At 33.4% G+C, this 11,359-nt stretch overlaps 1 protein-coding gene across 2 annotated transcripts; it reads right to left on the bottom strand.

Moving 5' to 3' along the window:
* Positions 1 to 88: 88 nt before the first annotated feature.
* Positions 89 to 7,989, bottom strand: LOC109177354 (probable cyclic nucleotide-gated ion channel 5). 2 transcript variants are annotated; one of them, XM_019326708.1, is made up of 8 exons: positions 7,758 to 7,989; positions 6,366 to 6,450; positions 4,179 to 4,764; positions 3,146 to 3,358; positions 2,487 to 2,794; positions 1,763 to 1,874; positions 1,086 to 1,322; positions 89 to 986 (listed from the first exon to the last, which is right to left on the bottom strand). In XM_019326708.1, exons 2-8 carry the CDS (start codon positions 6,422 to 6,424, stop codon positions 294 to 296), a joined length of 2,208 nt encoding a protein of 735 aa, XP_019182253.1. In that variant the 5' UTR covers positions 6,425 to 6,450; positions 7,758 to 7,989; the 3' UTR covers positions 89 to 293. The 2 variants fall into 2 exon arrangements, with proteins under 2 accessions (XP_019182253.1, XP_019182244.1); XM_019326699.1 differs by having other exon boundaries at positions 6,366 to 6,453.
* Positions 7,990 to 11,359: the final 3,370 nt, after the last annotated feature.

Here is an 11,359-nt window from a genome sequence, read left to right on the forward strand (position 1 = left end):
ACATAAACAATTCAAATAGTATCTGAATTAATCTCATAGTGATGAAATACTTTCAATCTCTACCAACCAGTGACTTGTGAACAAAAGGGGGAATAATGAACATAGTATAAATGGCTTTAGATTTGGGGTGAAAGCACATATCTCAATCTCTAAAAGCAAATATGTATATATATAATATATATAGTTATAAAATACAGTAATTGCCAGAAACATGAGAGCTACAACAATGTGACATCCTATTATACATACTTGGCCCATTGCAAGCACACAAGATCAGTAAGGAAGTTGATTAACTAATCTGCATCTGCACTAAAATCAGGTTCTGGGGGTTTCTGCAGCTTCACCAATTCCCTCGCACTCTTAAGGTTGCGGTTCCTATGAACGCCGCGGAGAGCATTGGCGGCAAACTTCGATGCCAAAAAGGTTGCACGAATGCTGTAGGTACCACCGCTAGCTTGGCTAGCGGCTTTAGCCAACTCCTCGGCTTCTTCCTCCTTTCTTTGAAGCTCCATGAGTTTCCTCTTGATGTAGCGCCGCCATGCTGCTTGGATGAAACAGGCGGCCCAAGTCCTCCATTGCTGCGAGTAAAACCGGAAGGTGTGTTGGACCTGCCTGCTGTGGAGGCGTCTGAATTGGCTGGCGACGAATTTCAGCTCGTCAGCTGCCAGGGCGAAAGCCTCCACCTCTGTTAAAGCCTTCACTGTGCGAGTCGAGGATGGGAGATTGACGCCAGATTTGGGGTCTAGCGCCCAGGTCAGGAGCTCCTCGCCGCAAAAGTCTCCCTCTTTTAACAAACTACGGTTGAAAAACCCGCTTCTCCCGCCATCAGTTGTCACACTCTCAAGGCGACCCCGTATGATAAAGAGCATTTCATCAACTGGATCTCCTTCTCGAACAATGTATGTATTCTCAATGTACAGGCAAGGTTTCAGGCGTTCACAAATGGCATCGAGCAATCTCTCATCCATATTCTCGAAGAGAGGCACCTACAAAATATCATCAAAAGATATAATATTTGGGAAACATGTCTCAAATCAATATATAAGACGGCACAGTTGAGGCAAAAAAACAAAATACAAAGTTACCCTCTTCACTAAAGCCAAGCAGAGATGACGTTTGATCTCCCTTCTGAGATCCTTTGGTAAACTTTGAACTATAGCTTCTTCATCCACTCCACGTGTTTCTAGCCACTTGTATTGATCGTAGCGCCTAACTCTCTCCCGGAGTTCTGGGGGGAGCAAGCGATGATGCATCCATTGCTCTGAGTCACGCCTTTTAACCCTCATCTCTTCTAGTCGGATGGTAAGAGACTGGAGATACGTCTGTAATACAAAAGCACGGAATTTCTTAACACAAGTATGCCATTTAATTAAAATTTATTTTAACCATGAAAGTGTGTTGCATTTCATTATTTTTAATGAAGACTAAATATATCCTGTCTTTTTTTTTTTTTTAGTACTACTGACTCTGTTACAATGTAGTATCTGTTCATAACTACTTTCTCAACCTACTGGTCCTGGAGCACAAAGAGTCAATACTGGGCTCGAACCGATGACCTCCCATTTGGGAGAGCTCCTTTGTGCCACTAGACCACAAGGTCATTGGCAAATAGATCCTTTGTCTACATCTATTTTTATCAAAAAGTTGGATATTTCATTTTATTGAAGAATATTTCGAACATGTCCAAAACAAGTCCATATTCCTAGTGAACTTAATAGTAAGGCAGCAATGATTCTGTAGGCCAAGTAAAATTAGATATTACCTGCATGTTGCCAATAAGTAATGCAAAGAGAATCAGACCAAATATGGCGAGTGCAATCGAGAATATGGACTCCCCGGGATATGTGCTAGTTTCAAGGCCTTGACCAAGTGTACTGCAAGCAGAACAAAGAGAGTGAAGAAAGGACAATTTTCGGGAATATATCAGTCGGCAGGATTGCTTTGTCATGTAGCCTTCAAAGATGTTCTAAAATAGAGGTGGAAGGCATGCCCAGAAACGAATCCCGCTTATACAGAAACAGACATAATACAATATATTTAAAAATATATATGATTAAAAATAAAGCAAAAAAGTTATCCAATATATTGAGAGATGACCAACAACAGCGACAGTCTTTTCTTTAAAAATAAAAATTAAAATTAAAGACACGGGGTATCCGGGTAACATTTACCATATGCCCAAGCTTACATTGCATGGTATATCCACATGATGTGGCAAATGGCATTAGCATTCAGGTTCAGCACAAACGAACTTCATATTCATTTTCGTTTTATTGCATGTTCATTTGATCTAGCAAATGAATATAAATGCCAACTAAAATGAACACAAAGGTTGTTCATTGTATTGAATTGCATGTTCATTTGAATTAAACAATATCTTCATATTTAGTGAGCACACGGACAATGGCACAAGGTGGAACTAGCATTGTATGTATGGGAGCACCACAAACTAATTAGGTAGTCTAGTAGGTGGAGAACGAAAATACCTCAAATTCTGCAGTCCCCACCACAAACAGTAACAATATTTAGACAAGAACTTCATAGAGTAAACTATGCCAGATGATAGGGCACTCTTGAAAATTCCAAAATCAAATGGTGGATTATCCCCATCTAGAGTGCATGATTCATTTAGAACTTTTTGGCTGAAACTGCTCCAAGTATCATATCCTTTCATGCCTTGATTGCCACAATATAAGAAATCAGTATCACATGTTGTTCCGTTATGATGACAAGCTTTTTGCCAACATGTATCGTAGCGCTCCACAGATAACAAGTACCATAAAGCCCCAACTACCTGCCGAAGAAAAAATTAAAAAAAAAAAATTTAAAAAAAAAAAAAAAAAAAAACAGGAGGAAAAGGTCATTTCTAGCTAGTGCATGGTTGCAAACCCACACTTGCTATTGTTTGAAAATAGAATAGATGCAAATATGAAACTTTCAAAAATCACTCATTTAGGCAACTGTAGAATTTTCTCTTTGGGCTAAGGATCTAAATCACACGGAAATCATATGAATTGGAAAAACAAAAAGGTCATGTCTGACTCTACACTAAGAGGTGATCCATAAATAGGTAATACCCAAAATGCCGGAGACTCAACTTTGAAAGGAACATACTACTGTCATGTAATAAAGAAGAATAGCTTACATGACTAGCAAGCATGTACAACAGCAAGTAGCTCACAGCACCAGCCCATGCAGTTTCAGCAAAGACACCAGCAGTCCTTTTCAGTTCTGAAGTTAAGGGTAAAACTCGAGCACACCTAGGCACATACTGGAATAAAATGATAAAAAGCAATGCCTGTTTTGTAGCTAGTACATCTGACCCTTTTGATCTCTGTAGAAATCTCCAGACTACAATCTGGAAATATCCATGAAACAAAAACACTACCAGGTCAGAAGAAATAAAGGACATAAGAAATCATTAGATGTCAAAAACCACAATTTATATTAGCATGTCCTACATGTTAAGTAGAAAAAGAAGAAAATATGATATCACGAAATGAGAAAAAGTCATTGTTATAGGCCAGGATATCTAGGATCGCGTCACAGGCTTAGAAACTTAAGAATAAAAAACGAAGCTTTTCTGGAGTGCTTCTTCTCCCCAAATGAAGCGTTTTTTTTGGTGTGCTTCTTCTCCCCCAAATGAAGCGTTTTTATGGAGTGCTTCTTCTCCCCCAATCTTCCATTTAATAGGAAGCCCAAAATACAAATTTCCCAGATGTTCCCCTTCTTCAAGTACATAGGTAGGTATATATACAACACTATAAAATCACCCACTAACCCACTACTGTATTATAACTACCCATGATCCCACTACAAACTAATAATAAGGTAAAGTGCTCTAACTATAAACTACCTAAGGAAGTGGTCATCCCACTACTATAATAATACTAATAATAATAACTGCAACAACACTTGTATCAGTCATTGACAAAATTTATGGCATATACAAAAGGAATTGAAAAATAAATTAAAAGTAGTTGCAAAAGGGCAACTAGTGACTAGAAAGCTAACTTAGGTAACCCCCAATACGGGGAACAAAAAAGGATATAGGGCATTTAGGAATTTTACTTAACTAAAACTCAAGCAATGATAAACAATAGCTCTAGTTCTATGAGAGAATTACATGCTATAGCAAGTAAATTCGTAGATAGCCGCAATTTTACTGTTCTACAAACCTGAGGCAAAGGTAGCACCGCAAGAAAATCAATGATAAAATAGGTGCGCAGGTATCGTTTAGCAATTTGTCCAGGATCTATTACAAGCTCACCCCGACCAAAAACCCGAGATGATGGAGCAATATAAGCTGTGCGAAATTGAAGGGCCATATGAAAGAGATAGAAAGCATCGATAACCGTTCGCAACGTTGTCGCTATTATAGCCAACTTTCGATCAATCCCAAGACAATTTGACTGATCATTAAAAACTGGAAGGTAGAAAAACAGAGGATCCACAGAGACGCCCAGGATACATGATATGACAAATAGCCTATTCCACAAAACAAGGAATTTATCCTGAGGGTCAAATATCTTCTTGTCTGAAGCTTTAAGATCTTCAGGAAAAACAGCTCGAGACACACCAAAGCCCAGAGATCGACCAATTGACTTAAGACCTTCAGAACCTTTTCTCATTCCTTTCTTGAAAGAACTTGATGTACCTGTAGTTGTAGGACCAGCACGTTTTAAACCCTCAACACCAAAGCTACATTTGTTTGCTGCTACTGATGCTGCCGGTGAGGAAAGCCTGGAATCCAAGTCATCCAGCCTACATCCATAAAAGTACAAATACATAACAATTAAATGGAAACCAATAAATAGAGCATGTTAAGGACAAACACTATTTCTTCTTGACAGAGAAGAAAATTGGAGTTACTGCACCCTTGTTTTCAACTTCGTGTATATGCAAAGAGCAAAAGTTGCTTTACATCTCAACCAAATCTTATTTCCAATACATTTTGAGTTGGCTTCACGAATTCTGTTTGTCCATTATCTTTTATTACTCCTAGAATTTCTCTGCCTACCACTTTAGCACTACTTTGAATCACCAAGGTTTTTAATGTACTTATCTTTCAGTGTTTTCCACTTTCAAATTCACCATATAATTATTCGGTTGGGTACTTCTTCTTCTTCTTCTTCTTCTTCTTCTTCTTCTTCTTTTTTTTTTTTTTTTTAATTTGCTTCTCCTATCCATTTCATTATATGAATATCAACCATTATATATTTTTCCTTTTTGCAAGAACACTACTTACGGTCTTTGTTTAACTACTACTTACTCAGCTTAACCTAGCAATGTTTATACATCTTCACAGAGTTTGATCTCCACTCCACAGAAGCAGAGCTATAAACAAGCCAGCCTAGCATGTTTCAGTTAGCTCAGTTAGCAATCAGGTTTGACATGGCTCATTTGGAAAACAACCTAAACAATTAACTCGAGCTCTGATTGACTAAAACACTAACAAACTTGAGCTTGGTTGGGTTCAGCTTGTTTGGTTTAGTTCCAATTTAAAACAAAGGTTCCTATATCAGTATTCACCTATTTATATGCACATTGTTCAATATGTGAATTAACAATACACAAAATAACTAAAAATTCAATGTAAAAATTTACTTTTTACCTAGTCACTTTTCTCTTTATAAATCCAATGTGGATATTAATTAGGTGTTGAATGTAAGGCATATTTTAGGAGGCAAGAAAAAAAAAATTAGAAAAATTAAAATTTTGGGAAGTATTTGTATAGTTGGCAAAAAAAAAAGTATATGCATATACTTATACATGCATACATATTTATGCAACAGCACCTCCTAAATTGAACCTAGTACATGTTTGGCTCTTAAAGGAATGAGCCTAAAATGATGGTTGGCTTGATTCCTTTAGTCATTATACCCATATGTGAATCAAGCCTGACAAGCTAAGTCAAAAAAAGCCTGCCAAGCCTACTAGATTGTTACCAGCTCTACACGCAAGTAAGAAAGTGGCTTATGTTTCTTCCATGTCAAAGGTAACCAAATGCAAATCTTTTTTTATTTTTTCCTAAAGCATGTACCATTGTACCCTCTCAAACCTAATTCATAGGCTTTGGAAAACTCCAGCAATTAAAGCAGAAGAGGTCTGCATACATACAACAGAAGATGAAAGTTCTTATCTTCCAGCTACTCCACCCCTTTCCATGTTAAACCAATATCTAGCACTGATTAAAATTCAATATTAACTATACATCCCTGATATATTATGATTTACTTAAGAACTATATTTTTTTGTAATAATATCAAGAAGAGGAAGATAAATAAAGGTGGAGAAAAGAAGAAGCATAAAATGATATCCTATAGTATAACATATGCAGTGCGTGTGTAGTGTAGTGTTAATACCTTACAAACTTTTCTCGCTGTCCACCCAGATACTGAGACTTAGCACCACAATCGAACATATTGTACAATCATAAAACACATAAACCTACTGCAGTCAAAAAGAAAAGTTAATATTAGGGATCAGAAGCAGAAAAGTTAAGACATTGGCATTAATACTTCTTTGAATATACAAGGAAATTAGCAACGGCTACTTCTTTATCCTTTTCATGCTGCTTCAGCAGCCAGTGCAAAGAACTAATTAAAAGCGGGAATACAATAATGAAGAAAATAACTTTAACTAAAATTTGGTGACAATAACATTCATTGAAATTTCCTTATTTAATTAATATAGCAGAGTTCACAGAAAGTAGGGAATATGTCACCAAATTGTCACATAGCCTTTAATATATATATTTTTTTGGAAATACATAGCCTTTAATATTAGTAAGTCAACTTTAAGAAAACACAAAGAAATCATCAAAGGCTAGAGTGAGTTATTCATATCTCTAGCACTAAGAAGCTCATATTTCAGGGTAGAAATTACTCAAATTAGTAATCCTTTCTTGTAAATTTGCAATAAGGGGTTCCTTATTTCTTATTTTCCTTTTATATATATATATATATATATATATATATATATATATATATATATATATATATATATATATATATTTCCTTTATTGCTTTTGTGACATGTCAAGGGAGAGGGGAAACAAGAACAGTTATTTCGGAGTGCTTTAACTAACAAAGCTGAAACAGAAGCACTCAGGCTCATTATAAAACCTTAACCCGTTTTGTTCACTTAGAACCTAACAAATTCATCACTTTTCAAAACCTTTAATAGAAAAGTCTAAAACTTCCAGTATTAAATGTTTACTAATCTGACCCCATAGTCTCCGGATCCACCTGAAGATAGATATTCGAGGTTCCCACATATCACTACAAAAAAACTCATTAAATTCCTATAAACTTGTGCATCTTGTGTATACCTGGTTATCAACTTAGGGTTTATTTTCCCAAAACTGATCCAAATCTTAATTTATTATTAGAGTTCTAGTTTTCCAGAAATGGAATACTGCAGCTGAACCAAAATTGAATAAAAATTTGTCATTTTTAAAGTAACCCACTACGGCACTACCCCATAACAAATCTCCAATAATCTCAACACCAACAGAAGGGGGGGAAGCGGTAAATTTTATGAAATTTCGCCAAACAACAGATCTTCTTTGAGCAATTCACAAGGAAAAGTGCATAGCTGAGCAGAAACTTCACATACACACCAAAAATGGTAAACACAACAGTAGCAGAAGAATCGGGTGACCATTAATTTGAATATGGAACTAAAAACCGAGCTTTTCTTTACTTGTTCCACAAATTCTCGTTTATTCTATTAGATCAGAGGGGTAAACTTACAAATTACAATAAGAGGTAATGAGATGAGTCCATGGTGGGGAAGCGAGGTCGCCGGCGAGTTGGTTGTGAGGTCCGGCGGGGCGACGTGAGCGACGGATATGAAGTCAAAGTTTATCTGGAAGAGCTAATAGTTTGGGTAGACAGGTTGGACCAAAGTGGGAAGAAACGAAGTGCGAAAGTAGGGTCAACTATACAACAGCAAGTTGCAAAATCCGATATTTTGTAATCTCTCTTGTTCATAAAATTTTGGGAAATTAGTGATTATTATATATATTTTTATGCGTTTCTAGTTCCAGTCACCGTGAAATTTTGTTTCTTTCGTTTTTTTTTGTTTTTTTTTTTTTTTTTTTTTTGTTTTTTTTTTTTTTTTAATACTGATCAATTTTTGCCGGACTAATCCTAAATTCATAGGACCATGTTTCTAGAACAATAGAGATAAATCACAAGTCGTGCAATTAACTTATCAATTAGGTCCTACTCTTTATGTGCACACAATGACAAAAATGATCTAATTTAAACCTTCAAGTGTTCTTGAGCTTTTTCTCATACACGTTTTCAGTGAAATTCGAACTCTACATTATCACTTCCAGGCTCTGTTTGGCAAACCTAGCTGAAAAGCTATAAGCTATGAGCTGATAGCTGAAAAGCTATAAGCTCGGAGCTGAAAATTGAAGAGCTGTTAAGCTAGCTATTATGATTGAAAGTGTTTGGTAAAATTAGCTTTTTGATAAGTTGATAAATGTAAAAAGACTAAAAAGGATACCTTCATAAAATTTAAATTAGTTTGTTTACATATTAAAATTTAACATTTCGTCTTCCAAAAAAAGTAAACACTTTTTAAAATAAAACTATTAGCATGATCATGATCTAGCATCCCATAATGAAATAGCAATATTGTTGTGAATCTCCTTCATCTGCATAGAGGTGTGACTTAAATTTTCGTTGATGGAGATATTACTACTTGAATCTTGAAGTTCATCGGGCGGTATGTAATCTGGATGCTGCTCAAGCACATTAAACATCATGTCATCTTGTGAATTCTTCCGAATATAATTATGTAGTGCAAATGTGGCCATAATAACATCAATTTGGGTCTCCTCACTAAACTGCGGCATTTTAGCAAGTATCTTCAATCTCTTATTCAATACTCCAAATGATCTCGCACAACTTCGAAGAAAAGAGTGTGCACGATTGAATGCTTCTTGAGCATTAGTTGGCGGCTCTTGTTCAAATTGAGATTGAAGCCATATTGCTAATTTAAAAATAACAACAACAACAATAATAATAATAATAATAATAATAATAATAATAATAATAATAATAATAATAATAATAATAATAATAATAAGCTAAAGTTTCAACATAATTGTTTAGCCGGAAACAAGACTAAGGAAGGGATTTACGTGAAAGTTGGGATAGGGAAAGAGAAAGGGTTTTAATTCATAAGGTTAAAATATGTCATTACTTTAAAATAATAAGGGTAAAGATGAAAAAAAAAAAAAGTTAGGAAGCTAGTAGCTTATTTTGAAACGCTACCTAAAGTAGCGTTCCAAAATAAGCTCTTATTTTAAGCTAGGAGCTTATTTTGGGAACATTAGCAAACAGAGCTTATAGCTTATTAGTAGCTTAAAATAAGCTACAAGCTCCTAGTTTAGCGTTGCCAAACAGAGCCTGGTTTACGTTGATGACATCATTATGATGGGCAGCGACGCCGGCTTAGTCAGTCATTTACTAAGTCGCTTAGCTTCAACCTTCAAGATTCGGGATCTGGGTAAACCGGGGTTTTTTTTGGTATCGAGGCAATTGACACTGGTGATGGAATGGTTCTCTCTCAGCGCCGTTATATGACAGATCTATTGAACAGGTCTGAGATGGTGGACTGCAAACCACTTACTACACCGGCATCCGTTTCTCAACCAGTTACTCCGTCAGAACAGTTGTATGAGAATGCGTCCAATCTTGTTGTGTTAATTTATTAGGTAATTATCATTTTGATATGTTTATTTTGGTCTTGTTTGGCAATCAATACATAGCGGTTAGCGGATAACATATTGTATTAACGGTTAACGAATAGCAAATTGTAAAAAGATATATGGTAACATTAGTTGTTAACATGTAAAATAACCATAATAATAATAATAATCTTAACTATAATATAGACATATGGTTTGGTGAGCAATTATTGTTACAATTATTATTTTGGTGAGCAATTATTTTGCTACAATTATTATCTATATCCTTATTATTATTGTATTCTTTAATTTTTGGATCTTCTATATTATTACTAGCATTTTGTACGCGCGATGCGCGAAAATTTATGCCCAATATTAAAATATTTGTAAGTAACAAAATTTTAAAAATTAGTTAAAATTATGTTTTGCCCAATATATTTGAATAATATAGTGATCAAAACAAAAAAAAAAATTTATATTTTTATATAATAATAATTTACAAATAATACTAAGCTAACATACACCCACATATATGATATATTGATATGGATACACAAATAATATACATACATATTATATATATACATACATATTATATATATATATATATATATATATATATATATATATATATATATATATATATAAAATTTAACATTCATATAAATATTTAATTAAAATATAATTTATAATTAAATTAATTATTATATGGTAATTTTAATAAAATAATAATTAAAAATAGGAAAAAGATATGATAGATGTAGGCGTATGGTAAGATTGGTAGATATATTAAAAACTAACGGTGTTATAACGGTATAAGGGTGATTTTGTCCAATGCAAATGAATGTACAACAATTAAAGCAAAATGTATATATTTATTAGCATATAAAAAAGGGACAAAAATCAAGGACATAACTTGTATTGACACTTATTATGTTTTTAGATTTAGAAAATAGTGATGATGATTAATAGTCATTTATATTTATAAATAATTGTTTGGTCTTTAAAGGTCAATTGTATGTTGTTACATCTAGAGTTAGAAATCTCAAAGGTCTAAAAATTTTGATCCGTGGTGACTCTGAAAATTGTAATTCAATTACTATTGTAGTTTACTAATTAAGTTTTTAAAAATTTGTATTATTAAATACTATGTACTAAATTTTTAATATAGTTTAAGATTTATAGTAATCACTCACCTTAAATATCAATTCTTATTTTAATTATAAATGTATTTATGTTCATAATTTTATCATAGCAATTCACACATAATAATTATTAAATAACAAAATTTTTATATATGAATAAACCTCATATAAGGTATATTTTTATAACATATTTCTCGTGCATCGCACGGGACAAATATAATAATAATAATAATAATAATAATAATAATAATAATTATTATTATTATTATTATTATTATTATTATTATTATTATAGATAAATGGAATTATTAATAATAATAATAATAATTATTATTATTATTATTATTATAAAATGAATTAATAATAATCTTATTATTATTATTATTAAAAGAAATTAGAAAGGAAAAACAAAAACAAAAAAAAAAAAAAAAAAAAAAAACCAAAAAAAAAACCAAAAAAAAACCAAAAAAAAAAAAAAAAAAACAAAAACAAAAACAAAAAAAGG

The sequence above is a fragment of the Ipomoea nil genome, unplaced genomic scaffold (genome assembly GCF_001879475.1).
Source record: "Ipomoea nil cultivar Tokyo-kokei standard unplaced genomic scaffold, Asagao_1.1 scaffold0176, whole genome shotgun sequence".
Taxonomy (NCBI): domain Eukaryota; kingdom Viridiplantae; phylum Streptophyta; class Magnoliopsida; order Solanales; family Convolvulaceae; genus Ipomoea; species Ipomoea nil.

Excerpts from the sequence above, each read along its gene's own strand:
- LOC109177354 (XM_019326708.1), bottom strand. The coding sequence starts at position 6,424 with ATGTTCGATTGTGGTGCTAAGTCTCAGTATCTGGGTGGACAGCGAGAA. Across the intron at positions 1,875-2,486 it reads TGGGGACTGCAGAATTTGAG|TACACTTGGTCAAGGCCTTG; the intron begins GTATTTTCGTTC and ends TTCTGCTTGCAG. Across the intron at positions 987-1,085 it reads GCTTGGCTTTAGTGAAGAGG|GTGCCTCTCTTCGAGAATAT; the intron begins GTAACTTTGTAT and ends GATATTTTGTAG.